Source organism: Sycon ciliatum, chromosome 5 (assembly GCF_964019385.1).
Source record: "Sycon ciliatum chromosome 5, ocSycCili1.1, whole genome shotgun sequence".
NCBI lineage: Eukaryota > Metazoa > Porifera > Calcarea > Leucosolenida > Sycettidae > Sycon > Sycon ciliatum.
The window spans coordinates 20,446,623-20,469,109 of record NC_088647.1 but is presented as its reverse complement, the minus strand read 5'-3'; the positions used below and the strand labels follow the sequence as shown (position 1 = coordinate 20,469,109).

The 22,487-nt window shown below is 48.2% G+C and overlaps 1 protein-coding gene across 1 annotated transcript in view; it reads right to left on the bottom strand.

Moving 5' to 3' along the window:
• Positions 1–326: 326 nt before the first annotated feature.
• Positions 327–22,487, bottom strand: part of LOC135817977 (uncharacterized) — a 55,992-nt gene continuing 33,831 nt past the window's right edge. The window contains exons 17-33 of the mRNA XM_065331276.1: positions 19,446–19,548; positions 18,571–18,870; positions 18,154–18,213; positions 16,912–16,965; positions 14,400–14,534; positions 11,392–11,507; positions 10,416–10,509; positions 9,570–9,647; positions 9,059–9,165; positions 7,769–7,846; positions 6,619–6,745; positions 5,938–6,005; positions 5,418–5,599; positions 4,088–4,206; positions 3,177–3,304; positions 1,706–1,860; positions 327–1,519 (exon numbers count right to left, since the gene is read on the bottom strand). Coding sequence (XP_065187348.1) covers positions 1,387–1,519; positions 1,706–1,860; positions 3,177–3,304; positions 4,088–4,206; positions 5,418–5,599; positions 5,938–6,005; positions 6,619–6,745; positions 7,769–7,846; positions 9,059–9,165; positions 9,570–9,647; positions 10,416–10,509; positions 11,392–11,507; positions 14,400–14,534; positions 16,912–16,965; positions 18,154–18,213; positions 18,571–18,870; positions 19,446–19,548 — 2,037 coding nt within the window. The 3' untranslated portion in view covers positions 327–1,386. The remainder of the gene's footprint in view (positions 1,520–1,705; positions 1,861–3,176; positions 3,305–4,087; positions 4,207–5,417; positions 5,600–5,937; positions 6,006–6,618; positions 6,746–7,768; positions 7,847–9,058; positions 9,166–9,569; positions 9,648–10,415; positions 10,510–11,391; positions 11,508–14,399; positions 14,535–16,911; positions 16,966–18,153; positions 18,214–18,570; positions 18,871–19,445; positions 19,549–22,487) is intronic.

Genomic DNA, 22,487 nt, shown 5'->3' with positions numbered 1-22,487 from the left:
AAAAGGTGGTGAAGTAAAAGTCGCACCTGCATACGACATGAGTGGGTTGCTATGCACCCGCATACTGAGGCAATAGCAAAGTCACACCATAGTGGATCCAAAATAGAAATCTGATGTCAACTTACTGCTCCCAGGCCTTTTTCGACGTCATCACTTTCAAGCCCTATCTATACAGGTATCCACAGTCGAAAAGTAGCACAGTCCTGTATTATGAGTGGTATGACACACATGGCAGGCGATCAATCTTGCCAGAAACAATAAGAACAGTCTCCAATGCTAGTACATGTACAGTTTCCTTTAGTAGTACATACAGGGTTGGCCACCTTTGAAAAATTAAAAGTACTGTACATTTATTGGGGATAGTACGGTAAATAAATGCTGAGGAATGAATGAACCGATTCTGTGCATGTGGTCCAAGAGACATTGCGAGTGCTGAGTGCTCAAGCAGCTTTACAAAATACAGTGCACCTTCATCCGAAGGGTGGATTCCGCGGAGTCCGATCGGCCCTGGTTACTTAGCGGTAATTCTAAAGCTGAGCAGCCGTTGCTAATAATATCCTAATAATAATAATAATAATAGCTTTATCTGCAATCATAATAAAAAGAACCTACATGTACATGCAGTTTTGTTTCTCATAGAACATTAGTCAGCTGGCCCGTTTGCCGGCCCAGCATATCTCTGCATCAGTGACGAAGAACAAGGGTGGAGTTACATTGTACAGCAGCTACAGTTGCGGCAAAACTTAAAGGCAGACTTCCAGCTGCATTCACAAGACTAAAATTGCCAGGCCAAAAAAACCGAATGAGGAAAACAAGCAGGTAGCAGATAGGATGATCCGAAAAACCTAGAAATGGCCGAACCCAAATTTAAAATTAGCTGTATATTTGGAATTTGGGCCAGCCAAAAACTAACCGCATGAAAACATTTAGTGGAAAGCGCTGAGATCAAACCGCAAAAATTAGAACCGAATCACTTCATTTAGTATAAAAAATTAAAATTAAAAATAGAGCCTTGAAATGTTGATCTGAATGGTCTACGAAGAACTTTGAGCACGCTGTTGAAAACACGAGGGTGAGCCAGAAAACAGGGCCCGTGATACGGAGAACAGATTCGATATCCGGAATCTATATTCAAACAAAGAACTATGGAAAAAGAGATGAGGATCTATCCCAAAAGAAGTACTTTAAAAATCACTGATTTGATTACACCAACATTGAACAGAAAAAGGTGACAAGGAACCCGGGGCTAATACACTGCAGTAGCAGAACACAGAAATGAAATGAAATGCAACAAAACACAGGCACTGTCACCGCATGCACAGCGTCCACGCATGCGCCACCACTAACCGCCACGTTGGGCCTACTGGATGCGTCCTGTTGGCGTGGTTATGTCAACATTGAGCCGTAAGAACCATCCGGCGGCCGAAGAAGTTTCGGGAAGCACTGTAGCTGTACTTTCTGGAATGCATACCTTGGCTCACCAATGTTCTTGCGGGTGTTTTGAATTCGGGTACCAAGACTGCACAATACAATATGGAAAAGGAAACACACATGATGACACTGATGTGAATGTGGGTGATCTGTCTACCTGTCTTCCTCTATTTCTTTCTTCTTTTCTGTCTCCCACCGCCCCCATACACGCACGCACGCACACACCTTACTCAACAGAACGCATACATGCCGCGGGCGTAGCGGAGTGACTGACCTTCGCATAGCTGCCAGACAGCTGGGCAGCTTCTCCAGTGGCATGTTGAATCTGTTGAGGAGATAGCAGTTGGCCTCCAGCGTGACCATCATGGCAGTGCGATCTTTAGCACTCTTGCAGCTCATCAGCCGAACACCGTCAAACAGAAGGCAAACCTAACAACAGTAACCCAACACACACGCACACACACACACACGCACACACACATCCGAGTGTCGCTCATGGTCATCAGTATGCACCTTTCTTCGAGGACACACATGCCACACCGTCGTGTGCAGAATCTAAGCCGGTCCCATGCAGACGTCTGCATCGAATGCAAGCCTGACTTGCAAGGTGCACATATGCCTGAGTTTCGTGCTTTCGTGTCACAAAATGAAAACAGCTGGCTTGAATTCCGGACCTCCGCTTGTGCATGCACGAGTATAAGACTGGCTTGAAACGCGGTTTCGTGCTAATCAAGACAAGACGCTGTCCCCGGGGAAAATCGCGATTCCACGGCCGCGTTTTTTCCCGTGTTTTTTTTTGCGATTCTTTAACCCTTTATGTACTGAAAAATTGTACACAGACTGAATTTGATCTCGACTTTCGAGCTTCGTAACTCTGGAACCACACATCGGAGCGCTTCAGCGATTGTTTTAATGGACAGCTGGGAGTTTTCTCTTTGACTTACATATTTTAATTTTTGGATATAACCCAGAAATGACTGAGTTACGATCGATTGAAAATTTGAAAAGTTTCGATCCCAGGGGATCGAAAGTTGTACAGTCCGTACACAAAGGGTTAAAAGACCGCGTTTTCCGCGATTTTCCCCGCGTTTTTTGAACTTTTTTGTTGCACTACACGTACACACAGTGCACTGTTCGGTCAGCAACGTCTCATCGTGGCGGCTTTGTACTCAAATATGACGAGTGCTTACACCAGAGACTTGTAACTGATTGATTTCACTACATACTCACTGAAAATTGCCTCATGTCAACTGCAAACTTGCCGCATATCAATAATCCACCGCATATTTACCGCAAATTCACCGCAAATTATGCCATATTTACCCGCAAATTACACCGCAAATTCTGGGATTTTTCCGCGATTTTCCCCGGGGACAGAAGACGGTTAGTCTTAGAGATGCTGAGAAAACGCTTTTCTCATTGCGCTCCACACATTTTTGCAACAAGTTTGATCTCTGCTAGCGGTTGGCAGGAGCATTAGTGGAAACATAAAATATTATTATGCTCAGGGGCGTCAGACACGCTATGGACTCACTACGGCATTGACCGTACCACTCTTCGTCCCCGGTACCCTGTGAATCAATAAAAGCACTGATCTGGGGTCTAAGTGTCGGAATTTTAAATTTCCATAGGAACCACCCCAACCGCACGAGTAATTGTACTTCAAATGGCTGACCGTCCCACACTAAGATACCTTCCGACGCCCCTGGACTGCTACAGGCAGAAGAGGGACGCTGGTCACTCACCTGGCTGGCGCACGTCAAGATGTCGATGTTGCGCTCCTTCTTCGACTTGAGTGCACCGCGCAGCATCTCCATGTATGTGGCAGCGCGCTGTGACATCTGCTCAGCTTCCGCCACCGGCGACATCATACCTGTGTGGCAAGGACGTGGGCAGATGCAGATGATGATGGACATGCAAGCATGCACACACACACACACATACACATACGCGCGTACACGCACACACACACACACACACACACGCACGCATACGCATACACGCAAACCCAGAACCACGGCCAAAACAAGGCAAGATCGGTACACTAGTACATGTACATGCACACCTAAATCCATGATGACGATGATCAGGTGCACTGCCGCTGTAACATAAACGTACCCCCCCCCCCCCAGAATTTATACCCCGGAAATCTAACGATACTATGTTGTACATGGACTCCCTGGGGTACTACAGTCGTAATACCCCATTTTGGGTCTCGCGGGTTACTTTGAAGATCACTCAATCACGGCAGCCAACTCTCAAAACAGCCGATAACAGTTGTAGACACAGGCAGGGTGGTTTACTGGAATGCATTTTCAACCTTGCAGGTGACGAGTTGGAGGCGAAGACCTTTCGACTCAGCAGATAGGCGCTGCGTTTCATTGGTGTAAAAAATTCACGGTCCGCTTGGGACTCGGTTAGACTGAGTTTTCAGCATCCGCAGGAACGTCACCACCCTGGAAAGATCTAAGGCGCAGATGCAGCTCCTAAAGCGGTAGGAGATGAGTAGATCAGCCCACCAGCAAAGTGGCCAAAGACGGAAAATCCCATTTGCTGCATCCATGTTTCCCTCGTTGGCGTAGCAACGCTTTTAACTCTACTCATTTCAACAGTTACAATGCAGGCACATACATGGACATGTACATTGTAAACTCACTTGACGACTCGTGGTTCTGGGCATACCAGCTCTTATTATCCCGGAAGCGCGTGACGTAGCGCGAAAGCCGCTCGTAATGCTTCACATTGACGATCTCCTGGAACTTGGACGTCCCAAACCTATGCACATATCGGCATGACAAGCAATGGGTGGATGCATTTTGAGTCGATTTTTGACATCAAAAGTCACGGAACTTCAAACCCAGTATCGAAAATTGTCATAGTCTACACCTGCACTGAACTAGCAGTGCAGAGGAGATTGGATATAACGACCTTGGGTATAACGACAAATCGAGTTAAGCGACACAATTCTGTTGCCCAAGTCGTTTAGCAAGTCCTTTCTGTACATTATAGATCGGGTATAACGACCTCGAAAATAACGACAGATCGAATTTACTGACACTTTTTTGGTGCCCGAAGACCTGGAAAACAGTAAAAATACATCGGATATAACGACTTTCCTCTTGTACCAGGCAGACTGGCATGTCTGGAACATGGTATATGGCTGTGCCACATGCCCGGACCTCCGGGTCACTCAATGTGTGCTATACATTGCACGTTGTAGCCGCAGTGCAGCGGTGCGGGATGACTTTACCGCCCACGTCCTTGAACAATGCATGCAAGACACATGCACATACACATCTGTTATCCACATGTACATGTACATCTACAATACATTTCTGTCATTTTGAACTACATATTGAATACGAAATGTGAAGATCGGGTTTAGTGACAGATCGAATATAGCGACATTTTGCTTTCTCCCGAATGAGTGTCGTTATATCCAATCTCCACTGTACTGGCATGCAAATAAGAAATAACACAAACGATGTAGACCACGACGGCGACGAAAACAACAACGATTTAAGTGATGAGTGCCGCCGGCCCAGGTCATGTTCAAGCGCAAGCTAGTGACAGACTTCCAATGACATCACTTCAGGGGCAGTGTAATCGGTCCGAGTGATCAGGGCCAACTCTTTGGCCGCCAACGGGCGTTAGCTGCTGGGGGGGGGGGGGGGGGTCATGTGTACCCGCCATGTCAAACACAAAGTATAAGCAGATGGAGAACGGCTGGACCAATCATAAACTGCTTCCGCCGGTCCTGTGCGGCTTTGAGCGCGACCAAGAAATACCCTCCATCCGTATGTGACAAAGCGCTCTACAATAAGTCCAAGTCACACATGCCCTGCATGTGAGCACAAAATACATGTCCTGCATGTAAGCACAAAATACATGCCCTGCATGTGAGCACAAAATACATGTCCTGCATGTGAGCACAAAATACATGTCCTGCATGCAAGCACAAGCTACTGGCCACTGACTGTACTGACCAGTCAGACTTGAACTGGTTCTCGTTGACCCCCTGCGTGAACAAGCAGGGTACGATGGAGAGGCGACAGCCAAGCAGGGCGCTGGGTAAGGTGCTGGTGATGTCCGGTGGCAGCACTAACTTCACATTCAACGCGTCCATGCTGCCTTCTACAGTCGTTCGGAAAATGTTACCCGACGTCACCTGGGCCACAACATGAGAGAGAGAGAGACAGAGAGAGACAGAGAGAGGCAGAGAGAGACAGAGAGAGAGAGAGAGAGAGAGAGAGAGAGAGAGAGAGAGAGAGAGAGAGAGAGAGAGAGACAGAGAGAGAGAGAGAGAGAGAGAGAGAGAGAGAGAGAGAGAGAGAGAGAGAGAGAGAGAGAGAGAGAGAGAGAGAAAAGGCAAAAAAGGATGAAGGCACATAATAGGTTTGAAAGTGAACCAGGCAAACCGAAGTGCTGTGGTTCATGCCGTACAACACAAAGACATCGTAAAGATGAATAATTGAAACTTTTGTTTGCCATCGTTATCCTCCTCACCTCGAATGTCACATTCTCGAGCATGTCCATTGCCATAGCCATGTCCTCCAGCATGCCTTGCTCATCACCTGCAACAACAAGCCAGTCATAACAAGGCAGAGAAATAACTTGAGAAAGCACGGCCAAACAAACAACCTAGCCAAATCAAGACACTGTGCAGACAACAACCTGGAGTCCTGATTTATACATTGCACTGTGACACACGCACGTTACAGGTCAGGTGCGTCGGACACGCTACGGTCACTACGGTGTTGACCGTACCACTCATTGCCTCAGGTACCCCGTGAATCAATAAAATCCACTGATTTTTGGGCTCTAAATGTTTGAAATTTTTCGAAGGAGCCACCCCAACCCCAGGAGTAAATAGATGATATGCCAAATAACGCGCAACTAGACTTGGGAGGGCATTGCACACCAGTTCCATACAAATTATACTACATTAATGTGTACACGGTAGGGCCTGAGCTCTGCAGGAGCACAAGTCACAGGTAACCGTACAACTTTGAACTTTGTATGCAGCTACTCTACAATGCCCTCTCAAGTCTAGTTGCGCGTTATTTGGCACATCATTTATTGCACTTTGGGTAGCTGACCGTACCGTCCTAAAATACCTTCCGACGCCCCTGCAGGCACGGCATGTACTACGCTGCGCACACGCGCAGCGTCATGTTAGCTGCTCACCGTGGGTGCTGAGAAGACTGTCCCAGACTACGAGCAGGCCCTGGTTCAGGACGATGTCCGTGAAGAACTCGTTGATGCCGCTCAGGTTCTGCAGCCTGGACAGGATGCCGGTCATCACGCCGGAGATCTGACAGGACGCAAGCCGGAGGCAGAACGGCAACGACACGACGAAAGAGTGCAGAACACTGGTTAGTGTACCTACAGCTACACACCGTGCAAATACCTATACTCTAAGTATACTATAAGGTCAACAGATATTCGGTGCATATTGATTTTTTGCTATTTTCGGCCAGGTCATGTTTGGCCGAAAATTTGCTGCGGCCTAAATTTTGTTTTGCAAGTTTTCAGTGTGACAGTGTATACAGGCGGTAGCAGTACAGGCCGAACATTTGATGCGGCCGAAATCGGTTTTAGCCCTGAGAGGCCGAAATTTGAACGGGCCGACAATTTGCCGACTTACAGTACTGATTTCACAGCTATCACATGACCGTACAGCGGGACAGTCATGTGGGTCCCTCATCCAGTCAACCCCTGTATCTATAGGTCACATCACGAGTCCATAATTCCCCAGAGTGCGCAACTGGGATGGGGTTGCGGGACGGCGTAATCCGTGATGTACTTCAGTGTTCGGGTCGGACTGGCGTCATTCCGTCGGCGAGACCCAGACCCAAACACACTTCCCCTACTCATGATATCACACTACAGTATGACGTGCAACACGGATTTCGCCGTCCCAGATCTGATCAGTGAAGTTGCGCACTCTAGGGGATTGTGGACTCTTGGTCACATGATGTCAGCCATGCTAGTTCCACTGTCCATATGCCATGATCACTTTCTGCACAAACGCTGTCACATGACCACTCTATACACAAGGGCGTTCAGACGGTTCCGCGCGGAACCCCTACATTTCACACATGTACTATTGGAAACCATATGCATGTACATGCACATGTATCAGCTATTCAGTTATGGCTAAACTGGAACCCCTGCAGAGAGATCTCTGGATCCGCCCCTGATACACACTACTGCTAGCCACCCATGCCCCCCCCCTCCATATCACATAAAATGTGTTCCTTTGGAGAGTGACATAAGCAAGATTGGCCGAGCAACATACCGGTACCGGACTAGCTTAGCACTACGGTGTACTCACCGCCTGTGACAGGACAATGTGCTGGCGGTGTAGCAGACTGCCTTTGCCAGCGACGAGCGACGGCGAATTCATGAAGCACTGCAACGAACAAAACAAGTCACCGACAAACAAATTCAGACTTCCCGTACAGCGCCGTTCTGACCACTACGACAGATATCCAGTTTCATGAGATCAAAGTCCGGGGCAGGTACAGTGTGCTGTCGTAAATACAATGTAATCTAATTTTTTTAATTTTCAGCAGCGAAGAAATTTCGTTTGAAAGTTGAAACCTATGCGCCTCACATGACTGGATGAGTGGAGGGGGGGGGGGGGGAGGGGCAGGCCAAGTGCATGTCTATGTCCGCAGGGACAAGGACACGCTATGCACAGTGATGGAGCGAAGGCCACACTGTACAGCATATGGTGACACTTGCGGATGTCCCTTAGTTTGGCTACAGTCGGAAGGTAGACTTTGGTAGACTTTGCGTATACGTCGCCAGACCTCATTTATCCCGTCCTCTTTTATCCGGATCCCTTGCCATCCGGAAGAAAGTCGTTGGTTACCGATTTACAGCACATGTCATGCATACATACAGTATGTGTGTTCGCTTATCCGGTTCCCTCACCTATCCGGATATTTTTTTGTTGAAAACGGATGTGTGCGGCTAAGCAAGGTCTGACTGTATTACACTGCACTACAATATTTTTCGATTTTGACAGCATGTTACAAGGCGAGGACGCATAGTGCTCCTGAGTACAACCATGACCTGCGTCCTCGCCTAGTAAGGGGCCGTCCGTAAATATCGAACTTTTTTCATCAAACGAATTATTTTAGTTTAGACCCAACCCCTCCCTCCCTCCCTCCCCCTCAGAACGTAAAAAAATGTTGAGATATACATGCGTATACAACAAAAGTCGCAAGTGTGTCACTGCTCCTACGGCCATGTACATGTATCGAAGTTTTCTGAAACGAAATTGGTCAACCCCCTCCCACCCCATAACGAAATTATTTCGTTTCGTCAAAAAAGTTCGATAATTGTGGACGACCCCTAACATGCTGTCCAGATCGAAAAACATGTTTAACTACCAAGCAAGGCTTCTTCATAATTATAATTATACTACAATGTAGTGATCACTTTCATAGTTGCGAATTTAACGTCATTGTTCCCTGTGTGACAAGTTGCAACTGAAGCAAGCAGTGACAAAGTCAGCCAGACAGTAAGGCTGGTAGCGACAACAGACACCAAAAAAGTAACCAAACAGCAGATTTTATGTTGCATTCAGATCTGTCAATGTCTTTCCAGTTCTTACTTTCAGCATGAGAAAAGCTACAGAGCTGCGGAGATGGTGCAGGGAAGATTGCCACAGATCAAAGAAGGAGTTGATCTTGATTTGCAGAGCTCTCAAAGAGTCGGAATCTGAAAGAACGATGCACACACCCACACGGAGAGAAGAAGAGAGAGAGAAAGAGAGAGAGAGAGAGAGAGAGAGAGAGAGAGAGAGAGAGAGAGAGAGAGAGAGAGAGAGAGAGAGAGAGAGAGAGAGAGAGGGAAGAGAGAGAGAGAGAGAGAGAGAGAGAGACCGTAAGAGGGACACGGGTGTTACGCAAACAAAAGATTTAACAACACTGGAAGATGACACTTGTCAAACACAGGTCAACTATCAGTCTACTGTAGTACATGAATCCAAAAAGAGAACAAGAAGAAGATTTTAAAATTGATTGATGGATTCATATTAATTTTAAGGATTGACCAAAGGCTGTGGGAGCCAAGATCATAAGTACTTGTACTAGTACATGTGGCAGCATTCATCCAGACCTTACCATTCAGAACCACTTGTACAATCTCGCCAGTGATGACAGGTAGAATTGCTGCTTCGAAATGGGCACGAACCTCCATATCTGCAGCGCAGGGTTGAGACAACATGGACAGGAACGTTATAGACGGGCTTCACAGCTTTGTCATGTGACAATTTTTTTTTGTATAGAAATTGATCAAGGTATGTGCACAGTGGAACCCAACATGGCCGACATCATGTGACCCATAGATGCAATGGGTTGAGTGGAGTTCAGAGCAGCATGGCTGCTCTGTATGGCCATGTGATAGGTGTCAAACAGGTCTATTGGGCAATGAAGAAAGTACCTCGACCGGGGCATGGCAGTGAGTCCGTGTACGGACATTGTGTAGTAGTATCCTTGAGCCACTATCATCAAAGAAGTGGAGTACATTGTAGATATACAGTACATATACAGTACAATAGCAGCGCGCATCTTTGAACCATGTATCGTCAAAGTACTGGAGTACGAGACTCGTACAGTCTGGTGAAGGACAGTCGTCGTGTGTATCTTAGGTCCACTTATGGTCAAACCACTGGAGTACAGGAACCGTGTGACGGTGCATGATTGTGTATGTCGATTAGGTCCCAACCAGACCGTTTCCCCGGCAGAAATCAATATTGGTTTTAATTGTGCGGCTATCTGTAGTCGGCTATCTGTATTCTAACAATTTGGAAATTATCACAACGGTCTGTCAGCCCCCCCCCCCCCCCACACACACACACACGGACACGAACTAAAGCGTGGAGGACCCTGGCTAGTGTCAGACGCTACTAAGTAACGCCTTTTGCATAGCTTCGGGAAAAAACTAAAGTCGTAAATTCCTGTACAGACCTTCGCAGGCGTCTTGAGCTGGGAAGGCAAGTGAGCTGTCCAAGTCAGTGTGTGCAGACCTGACTAACCGACCAAGCTGCTCCGTATCTTCAATCTGCAGCAGACAGACAAGTGGGTACACACATGTAAGAGTATACATTGGAGATTGGATATAACGACACTCCTTCGGAGAAAACAAAATGTCGCTATATTTGATCTGTCACTAAACCCGATCTTCACATTTCAGTATGCAATATGTATGACAGAAATGTATTGCAGATGTGCATGTGCGTGATATAATGCATAATGGATTTCAGACGTGTATGCACCTTGTACATGTACACAGCTTGCGTGCATAGTTCAAGCCAAAAGTCATGCATAGCCACTACACCGCTGCACTGCGGCTGCAATTTGCAATAAATGACCAGCACGCGTGGAGTGACCCAGAGGTCCGGGCATGTGACACAGACATGTCCGATGCATGCCACCCCCGCCTGATACGAGAGGTCGCTATATTCAATGCATTTTCAGGTCTTCGGGGCACCAAAGAAGTGTCAGTAAATCCGATCTGTCGTTATTTTCGAGGTCGTTCTACCCGATCTATAATGTACAGAAAGGACTTGCTAAACGATTTGGGCAGCAGAATTTTGTCGCAAAACTCGATTTGTCGTTATACCCAAGGTCCTTATATCCAATCTCCACTGTATGTATAGTGATACACACACACACACACACACACACACACACAAGAACACCCACATCCACCCCCCCCCCTCCACACACACATACACACACACACACGCACGTACACACACGTACACACACACAAGAACACCCACACCCACACCACCCTCCGCCCCCCCCCCCCCCAAACACACACACACACAAGAACACCCACATCCCCCCCCCCCCACACACACACACGCCCACCCACATCAATACAATGAACACACGTGAACAAGAAAAGGACACAGAAGAGAAAAGGAGATGTTCTCACCGTAGACTGCACCGTGTGCAGTACAGGTATGATGGTGACGAGGTTAGCTTGTGCCACCGCATCCTTCATGATCTTCTGAACTGTCATCATCTTGGTCTGTAGGGCATGAGCAAGCTCTGAGCACACACATACATGTACATACACACACACACACACACACACACACACACACACACACACACACACACACACACACACACACACACACACACACACACACACACATACAAACATCGGCAGAGAGTCAGCTGTCATAGCCCTCTGCTTGTTCTATGGCGGCGACCAAAATCACGAATACCGGTAATGGCGACCGATGACCAACTACAGACGGGGTGTATGTATGTGTGTGTGTGTGTATGTGTATGTATGTGTGTGTGTATGTATGTTTGTATGTATGTGTGTGTGTGTATATGTGTGTGTGTGTGTGTGTGTGTGTGTGTGTGTGTGTGTGTGTGTGTGTGTGTGTGTGTGTGTGTGTGTGTGTGTGTGTGTGTGTGTGTGTGTGTGTGTGTGTGTGTGTGTGTGTGTGTGTGTGTGTGTGTGTGTGTGTGTGTGTGTGTGTGTGTGTGTGTGTGTGTGTGTGTGTGTGTGTGTGTGTGTGTGTGTGTGTGTGTGTGTGTGTGTGTGTGTGTGTGTGTGTGTGTGTGTGTGTGTGTGTGTGTGTGTGTGTGTGTGTGTGTGTGTGTGTGTGTGTGTGTGTGTGTGTGTGTGTGTGTGTGTGTGTGTGAATATCGTCAGCGACTTTGACGTGGAAACCCTCGACTCTATTCACCAGCGTCCGGTCTTGGGGGAGCTTGCGGATGTTCCCGACCGTGTGGAGATTCGTAAGGCCATGCAAGCACTGAAGAACGGCAAAGCTTGTGGTAGCTCTGAAGTCTTTGCCGAGATGCTGAAGTATGGTGGTCCTGTTCTACTGGGTAAGCTGCAGGCATTGCTGGAGGAGGTATGGCGGGCTGGTCGAGTACCGCAGGATTGGGTGGATGCCATCCTGGTCCCTATCCCCAAGAAGGGTGATCTGAGTCTGACTGATAACTGGCGCGGGATTGCCCTTCTCGACGTGGTTGGCAAGCTTGCTGCACGGCTTATAGCGGACCGTCTGCAGCGTGTTGGGGAACAGTATCTGCCTGATTCTCAGTGCGGTTTTCGCAGAGGCAGGGGCTGCTCGGATATGGTATTCTCTGTTCGGCAAGTCGCGGAGAAGTTGCATGAGCATTCTTCCAAGGGATTCGCAGTATTCATTGACCTCCGAAAGGCCTATGACTCGGTGCCGCGGGCCGCCTTGTGGAGGGTGCTTGCAAAGCTTGGCGTACCAGAGGTGCTGGTTTCCGTAATTCGATCGTTCCATGTCGACATGTCAGCATCTATACGCATTGGTGGCGAGCTGTTGGAGCCGATTGCGGTGGGGAACGGACTGCGTCAAGGATGCACCATGGCCCCGATTCTTTTCAATTTGTACATGCTTGCTGTTGTCGAGAAATGGCATGAAGCAATAGCTGGTGACGACGAGATTGGACTATCAATTTGTCAGTTTCGTCAGGACAGACTGTTCAACACGCGTCTCCGAGCATACACCAGGGCTCCACTAACGGAATGCCAGTTTGCGGATGACTGCACTTCTTGCCAAGACTCACCCCGGTGCAGAGAGAGCACTCGCTGGGTTTGAGACTACTGCTTCTGCCTTTGGGCTCAAGGTTAACATGGCCAAGACAAAGTTCATGGCTATTGGGACTGGGGTGGTGAACGAGGACATGGCACCTTTAAACGGCACGGTGGAGCACGTGCACTCCTTTCGTTATCTTGGATGCCATGTGACACCGGATGCCAGGTGTACCTATGATGTGTCGCGTAGGATTGCTGCTGCATCGGGCGCTTTCCACAGTTTGAAGGATGCAGTGTTCTACAACTCGGACTTCACCATCGGCATCAAGCGTGTAGTCTATGGCGTCACTGTTCTGGCTGTCCTCCTGTATGGTTCTGAGACTTGGACAACACGGCAAAGGGACCTGCAGCGGCTTGACGTGTTTCACCATCAGTGCTTGAGGATGATCTTGCACATCGGTCGTGCACGCCAGATTGATGAGCACATCTCCAATTTGCAGGTGCGGAAATGGTGGGGCGACTTGGAGCAGCCGGCTGACAAGATTCGCAGGCGGCGGCTGCAGTGGCTGGGCCATATGGCACGTATGCCGAGGGGCGACCGCATCCCTCGTCAGCTGTTGTTTGGCTCCTTGCCATCGAAGCGCCCGCCCCATGGTCCGAGGAAGCGATGGAAGGACGTGGTGCGGACCGACCTGGCGGCAATTGGCATTGAGCCCAATTCCTGGCTCGACGTGGCAAGTAATCGCCATGAGTGGAAGTCCCAGTGCCTTGATGGGGTGGATCGTATTGTACTTGCCCGTCAAGAGCCTGTCGCCAAGCCTCTGCTTTGCGGTGTGTGCAACCGCAGTTTCCGCCGCCGTCAGGATATCGCACGGCATCGTTGTACATCGCGGCGTTCAATAGCAATTATAACCCGTGGGAATGCGCCGTCACGTCAGTCGTCGGGTCCTGGTGCCGCTTCCCGGAGACAGCGCTAATCCAAGAGCTGCCCCGTATGGAGCCACTTAGCCAGTCATGGCAGTGGAGAAGAAGGAAGGAAGGAAGGAAGGTGTGTGTGTGTGTATGCATGTATGTGTGTGTGTGTGTGTGTGTGTGTGTGTGTGTGTGTGTGTGTGTGTGTGTGTGTCTGTGTGTGTGTGTGAAATGGAAAAATGGAAAATAGGGATTCACTGGCCAGAAAAAGTCACTTCAAACAGCTGTGTGGTGGATACCAGGCTAAAAATAGTGGCGGTCAATTCATCAGCCTTGCGAGCTGTTGAATATTGTAATCCCAGCACAAGTTGCTATGTCTAACATAGCTGTTCGCTATCATCGCTTCCGCGTTGGGCATGTCTGAGGTGTGTGTGTGTGTGTGTGTGTGTGTGTGTGTGTGTGTGTGTGTGTGTGTGTGTTTGCAGAGTCCTCTGTACCTTGACATTCCCGGAAGAGCTTGACCTGCCGTAGGTGTGCCGGGTTAGAGCTAGCCAGTAGTCGATGGAGACCCCCACCCTTGAAGCGCAGAGAGTGGGCGGATGGTGCACCGACTGTGACGACATCGTGGGCTCCTGCGGGCAAGACCGAACACGCACGCGCACACACACACGCACACACACACACACACACACACACACACACACACACACACACACACACACACACACACACACACACACATACACAAGTGTATAGGTTTTCGGTTGGAGGCAAACTACAGGTAACTAACACATGAAGCACAGAAGCCACTAAAAGTTTCGATGAGTCCTTTTGTGCCGTTGTTCTTCAAGTCGAATGCAGTGGTGATGTGTGTGCACACACACCCATACACATAGGTATCAGGGCCATACTGAACTGATGGGCAGTGCATAATTCATGTGTCACCAGTGTGCGCAGCGCCCAACACACCACCAGCCCACCCAACAGTCACGGAATAAGACTAAGATGGTGGACTGTGTGTACTCGAAATGATTTCGGCTCAAAACAGAAGTTTCACTGCAGGCACGACTACAGTGCACACCAGTACCCCGGCAGATCTACTAACTACTAACTATGTTGAACAGAGGTTGAATTATGCATGCAACCAACCGACACAGTAACAAACGAGGCACAGATTGCATTTTGTTAAGACTAAACGGTTTCACCAAAAGAGGATCATCAGAGTGAGGAGTGCGAATCAAACCATTTGATGAGACTTTTGTTCTCGCAAGGAACGCCACCGTCCACACCAGTGCGGCAGCATTTACAGTCAACCTTGCAAATAACACCCCCCCCCCCCCCCCGATCGAGCATGAGAAACATGTTGTTATCGGCGAAGCTGGAAGTACAGGTACGTAGTCACAGGGTCACTAGGTTTGAATGTCGTTATTCGTGAGTTGTTGTTATACCCGAGGTCGGTTTTCACATGGTTGACTGAACATCGGTGGAATTCAAACCCAGGAAAGCATAGTACGTTAGGCTAGGAATACATTGGGACAACAACAGCAGATTCTTAGTGAGCATATTAATGGCTTCGCCTAATTGAACCCTCTACAGGTACAACCAGGGAGTCGTACTCAAACTAGGGAGGTGACACGGCACAGAAATCCGTGTCACAGGGGTTGACTCGCACCCGTGACCCCTCGTTGTTATTTTTGGAATAGTTCAGTCCAGTCCAGTCCGAAAGGTCATACTCGGATCGACTCGCCTTCTGTACTTCACCTCCAAGCGTGCAACGCAAGACCCGCAAAGTATGATTTTTCTGTGGCGAACGATTTTGCCATTGATCAAGTTTTTATTGGAGTGCTCAGGCATACTACGATTGCTCAGACGTCCCGAGCACGCTTGTTCAGGTTCTCTATTTTTGACGAGCCGGTCCTACAGCCCCCTATTGTATCTAACGACGTAGGAGCTGACAATGTAAGAGGATTTCCCTGGAAATAATGATGATGGTGGTGTGACTGCTGCAGGAAAAATGCTGGCTGTTTATGACAGTATGACTAGATGTACAATGTAGCTCTCTTGTATGGTACTTAACCCCTGCTATAAATGTGTTATTTAGGAAGACTGGTGTATTGTGCAAGTCATAAAGAAGAAATGGGGCAGATACACGACTTACAATTTTCAAAAACCAGCTTCGTGTTATGTGTAATTTGTGTCAAAATTGTAGTATTTAGACATGGCAATATCATTGGCTGTACTTCTCTAATATGGTACATAACCCCTGCTATAAATGTGTTATTTAGGCAGACTGGACCATTGTGCAAGTCATAAAGAAGAAATGGGGCAGATACACGACTTACAATTTTCAAAACCTGGCTTCGTGTTATGTGTAATTTGTGTCAAAATTGTAGTATTTAGACATGACAATATCACTGGCTGTACTTCTCTTATATGGTACTTAACCCCTGCTATAAATGTGTTGTTTAGGAAGACTGGTGTATTGTGCAAGTCATAAAGAAGAAATGGGGCAGATACACGACTTACAATTTTCAAAAACCAGCTTCGTGTTATGTGCAATTTGGGTCAATTTTTAGTATTCGGATTAACCTAGGATACGACTCTGTAAAGTTACCGCAACACTACACGCCGTTTCATAACTGCTGCTGTTGCCATCACTGCTATCAAGTAGTTCGGACATGGCAGGAGGTAAAAAAAATGCTGGTAGTCTTTCAAAGAATACTGGCGAGTGATGGGCTGTAAACGAAATGTGCTGCCTCAATAATTTCAAAAACTAGACACCCATGCGGCACGCTTGGAGGTGAAGTACAGAAGGCGAGTCGATCCGAGTATGACCTTTCGGACTGGACTGGACTGAACTATTCCAAAAATAACAACGAGGGGTCACGGGTGCGAGTCAACCCCTGTGACACGGATTTCTGTGCCGTGTCACCTCCCTAGTTTGAGTACGACTCCCTGGGTACAACATAGCAAGCCGAAGAGTTGGAACAGCGCGAGTGTTGGACTTACCATTATCCAGCTGCGGTGCCAGTTCCGTGTACACTTTATTCAGACAGGCATTGTCTAACATAGTTATAGTGCACATACACGCACACACACACACACACACACACACACACACACACGCACACACACACACACGCACACACACACACAAACACACAAACACACGCACACACACATGCACGAATCCAGAAACGAAAGGCAAGAGAGACACCGCTGACCAACGGAACACAGGAGGGGCCGTAGTCTAGAGAACATAGTGGGCACTCGGACTGTGCCTCGCAGTGTGCATATCCTGCCACTTTCTCACCTCCACTATCCACACTACTATACTGTACTGTCAGGCCCCACTCTCCGTGTATTGCTCCTCCGTATGCACCCTGCACTCCAGGAACCCCGCACCTAACTGGCCTCCTGTATCCCGTCAAACGCATGTACCATGCACCCCGTACACATAGCCCCCGCCCCGTCCCTGAATGACTCCTTGTCCAGCAACCCCGAAGCAGTAGGTCACATGTTCCTGTATTTCCCGTGTCACACCGTATTTTCCGCTGGCCTGGGTAGCTTGCATATGCGCTCATCATCCATAGTTGCCATAGCTACCCGGGCCCTATAATCTAGTCTTGGCTTAGAGACTTCATACCTCTCTCCGTATGTGCCTAGGAACGATTCATACCCATCGCAGTACCCTGCAATGAGCTGGACTGCTCCTTAACATTACTTCAATACGAGAAACTTTCGTCGCATGTAGATTTTTGAGTTTCTAAGAACTGGACTTTACTGGGTCACGATGAGAATCTTTCGCAATTGCATCTGGTCAGTCGGATTTTTGAATTGGCCAGAGCAATGCAAAGAGCAATTGTGGCAATTTATAGTATTTTATACTCACAACTGTGTGATCATCGCGAAAATAGCGGAATTTAATCTGTAAGGAAAGTTTCTCACTTTACAGTGCATGGCAGCACTGAGGACCAAGTGGCACACTTCTCCTGAGCGACTTGGGTTAATGTTGACGCTTTCACACGATTATGCCAACTCACTCGCATTACATTCAAGTTTTTGAATGCTGCAAATGTGCAAGCGATGCCCAGATACATACGTGTACTTGAACGTACATTAAAAAGACACAAGGTGCTAAATGAACCCAACTAGGCAGGCATAATCTAACATAAACTGTTCAATGGTTAAAAAGCTTCCAATTCAAAAATCAGGGGAATCCCCAATATTTGGCTGAAAGTCAGAACTCACCTTCCTTCTTCTCGACGACATTTTCCTTTCTCTCAATGTCTTCACCAGGGGTTTGCAATACTGTAAAAACACAGAGGAAACAAGATCAATACCGAGAGAGAGAGAGAGAGAGAGAGAGAGAGAGAGAGAGAGAGAGAGAGTGAGAGAGAGAGAGAGTGAGTGAGTGAAGAGAGAGAGAGAGACAGGAGAGAGAGAGTGAGAGAGAGAAAGAGAGAGAGAGAGAGAGAGAGAGAGAGAGGGGGGGGGGGGGGAGGAGGGGGAGGGCTTTCCTTGTTCACACCCTTTACTACGGTCGACAGCCCTGCTGCTGGCCACGCAAATGAAATGCCCATCTCCACCTCCACAATCACACACACACACACGCACGTACACACACACGTACACACACACACGTGCCATGACGTAAAACAACATTACCCGGCGAGCCTTTGGGTGACGCTGCTGGCGAGGATGACAGGCCAACTGCCGACGATCGCTTCAAAAAGCGGAATGCTCGCCGAAAACTAGCCCTCTCTTCCAAGGGAGGCTCTTCAACGTTTTTACGGCGAGGAGGGCTGGACGCGCTAGATTGCTCCTCAGTGTTTTGAGATGTGGGCTGGCTTGTTGTACTGAGCTGTCTCGACACACACAGGCGCTGCACGTGCAAGTTGGTCCCAATGAATTCGACGTTCTCCCTGCTCTTTTGCGTGCTCTGTTTGAACGTTATCTCGTGTTTCGCTGTACAGGAATAAAAACGAAAGGCATGTGACAAAATTCAAGGCATGGCAACCGAGAGCCATAAACGTAGAGTAAAACCTATCAAGGCCACCGCTCTGATAAGGTTACCACCTGACCTAGAGGATCACAAAATTCAGGACCAAAGGGTGTCAAGTCCTGTAACATTTCCCTGGATAAGGGGACCACCCGTACACGGGGACCATATTCTGGGGTCCAGTGAGCGGTCGGCTTGGACAGGCTTCACCGTAAATGTTCCCTAGATCATGCAAGCGGGCAGGAGCACAGCAAAGCAATCGGGCTGGCTTGCACTCAAATTACCAACGCAACATCGCTTGTCCAGACAACAACCCAAAATAGCACGCAAACCAAAATAAACTATGAAGTATCACTGTACATATAAGTATAATGCTGCCCAATGAAATCCAGTCGCGTCACTCAAGTCTGCGCCTCGCACCACTGCCCAGCCCAGTGTTCGCAGGTCTAGGGCTGCGCAACTCGCGGCGCGTACTCGAGTGACGCGACTGGATGTCATCAGTGAGCAGTACCACTGTACATATCAGCGGGATAGCACTCACAGAAGGTGGCCATAGCGTGACAACTCGCCGTGCTGTAGAACGACGCCATTGTCTCGAAAGCGTTCATCAGAGAGGTGCGCACCGGCTCCAGGTCGTCTCGAAGCTGCAGGCAACAAGCATGATGTGCAAGACACTGTAAAGCGACAAAATTTCGCGGCGCGCAAATTTAGCGTTTTCATAGATTGGGCTGATTCACGATGAGAAACGTTTGCGATTCTATCTCTTCAGTCGGATATTGCACTGTCTACAATCAATGTACGGAGAGGTTCGTGGCGAATCCGCGATATTCATGTTAAAACAAAATGGCGTCACGATTTATTGAAAGTGGTATAGTTGGTGGTACGAGTGTTCAAAACCATTTGAACTTCATACTGTTCGTCTTCTTTTTGACATGCTCTCTTTCCATCGTCCTTAGCTTTTGTTTGTTGAGAGCTGTTTTGGCTTTCTCCTATACCTCTGGGGGATGCCAAGTGATGGTTTTGAGAGGCTGGTGATGGCTGTGAGCGAGAGTTTGCCGATCGGCGTCGTCCTCGCTATAGCGATGAAAATACTAGTTACTGCGCACCTGGCAGATATCACAACACGTCGGAGCGTCCAGGAGCAAAGGAATCTTGGGTTTTCACTGGAATCTAGTACCTCCAGCATCGTGTAGCCCACCGTCGGTGAATGGCGGTCCAGAAAGGTCGAACCTGGTCTTCTGCAGCAGCTCGCAGTCCTGCGAGGCACACTGAATACGCCTGTCATGTATTCTACAAATAAAAATCACGAAGTAGTGGACTTTACAGTGATGAGTCTATCCTGTATGCTGCAAAAGACGCAGGAAATGTGACAGGTGTCTGTACACTCAGTGACTGGACGCCAACACCCCAGTCTTCTCCTGCAGGATCTGTTTGACATTGACATTATGCAGTAGGTCGGCATTGACCTGGTTTGGCAGCTATCGTAATAGTATCTGCCTGGTTGGATGTAGCAGGTTGGTGTTTGCTCGTCGTCCAGTCCGGAATTTTCTTGTAACTCACGGTGGAGTACGCGCAGGGTTTGTGATCATCCCTGTTCACTTCAATATTATCAAACACAACGTTCCCTTTGTCACTCATCTTATCCTGAGTACTGAATTTGCTGACAATATTGCACCACACTTGTCACAACCTACCGCCACTGCTGGCGGTGGCGACTGGTTCGTCAATGGCGGTGACCAGGCTGACTGACTAGCTTCGAGACAGCGGCCTCGTTGTCAACCCCGCGGCAGCCTAAAGGTTGATTTTATCGATCCAGCCTCAGCGCCATGTTGACGATGCCCTAGTGACTGTGTGTCATGGATTGCCTTGCCATCAGCGGTCATTGCCGTCCACCTTGGTGCAGCCCTCAACAACTGGCTCAGCCCATGGGAGTCTCAAGTGGACAAAGTTGTTGCCAAAGTAGCTCAGAAGATTGGTGCATCGTGGTGTAGGTGAGCACATAACTAGGACTTCCCAGCTCCTATTTGTCCAGGCTGCGATACTATGTGACATGCTGTACTGCACATTCTTTTCAGCACTGCAAGGCCGGCAGCTGGACCGACTGCAGGGGCCGCGCACATGCAGGCCGCCTGTTGCCAGTGCAGCATTCTGGAACGTTCCTTCCTTCTGAGATCCGTGGAATAATAACTTTCTTTGCTTCAAAGCAAGTTGCTTACCTTTCTGTTGTGCTCCCAGTGTCCTTACAACAATAACCTACAGCAATGTTTTATTTTCCTTTCCATTCCCCAACCAATGAATACTACGACGTCGATTCTATTTCTGAATACTTTAGTGTGTGCCCGCGCACTCACGTGTGTGTGTGTATACCTCACTCGCCACTCGAAGTTCTGTTCCCCATCACTGGAACACTGCCTGTTCTTTCAGGACCTGCCATCATCTGCGGATGGGCATTCAATGATTGTATTGTGTGTGTGTTTCATTCAGAATCAGATCCGCTATCGTTGCTATAAGAGAAAATCTGTGGGTTCACATTCAGTGCATTTGTAGATTTGCGTGCTTTTCTTGCCACGGGCGCATTCATGGGACATTGTGTGTGTGTGTGTGTGTGTGTGTGTGTGTGTGTGTGTGTGTGCGTCTGTGTGTGCGTCTGTGTGTATGGGGATATTGTCTGTACCGGCTTTTGGTACTAATGTTCAGGTCTGTGCTTGCATGTGTGAACATGAAATTGTTCGGTTCTGTGCATGCTATTGCTATGTTGTATATTGTTGTATGTATGTGTGCATTTCCACGAACAGTGTAGATGAGCGTGGAGAGTGCATTCATCCGTCTTCAACCACTTCCCCTTGGGCTTACGGGAGTTTTTTCTGCGTACCTCTCATTTTTGTTTGTTTCTCTCTGATACTGTATTGATGCCGGTACCTGTACCTCGATGTGTTCCTCTATCTGCAGTCACCTTTAACCTTCGGTCAAGTTAACGTTTATTGTGCTCTATTTATTGTGCGAATCAAAATAAACAATAATAACTCAAGTCGTGCTAGAGTGCCGACATGTGCGTGTAGTAGGGTTGATGCGATGGGACGTTATAATTAGGTGGAACAGAACACACATTGGGCAGATTGATTGGGCATCATTGATTGTGCTCAGTCTAAACAGTGAACATAATAATTATCTCCAGTGACAGACTGTAGCGGCTAGCCTCCAATAGGTAGCGGCTAGCCTCCAATAGGTAGCTGGCACTAGTCGCTACTGCTTGTTTGACAGGTGCCGCCAGAACCCCTGTTGTGTCATGCTATAGATGCACATGCCCTATTCTGGGGCATACTGAGGTGCTTTGATTTTGTTGACTGCATGTAGACAGCATCCAATACTGGCAATAGTAGTACTCGTAGACCTTGGCTCTTTGTAGGTCAACCACCATCACATGGATCGATCGGTGACTATGCACTTGGAGGTTGGAATAGCCCGCGCTGAACAGATCTTGCCATGGCCCAGGGAGTGAACTCGCTTACTCGACTATCCCGGTTTTAGTTAACCAGCATGAGTGGTGCAATTTGTCCATACCATGTTGCGAGCTCACAGTTGT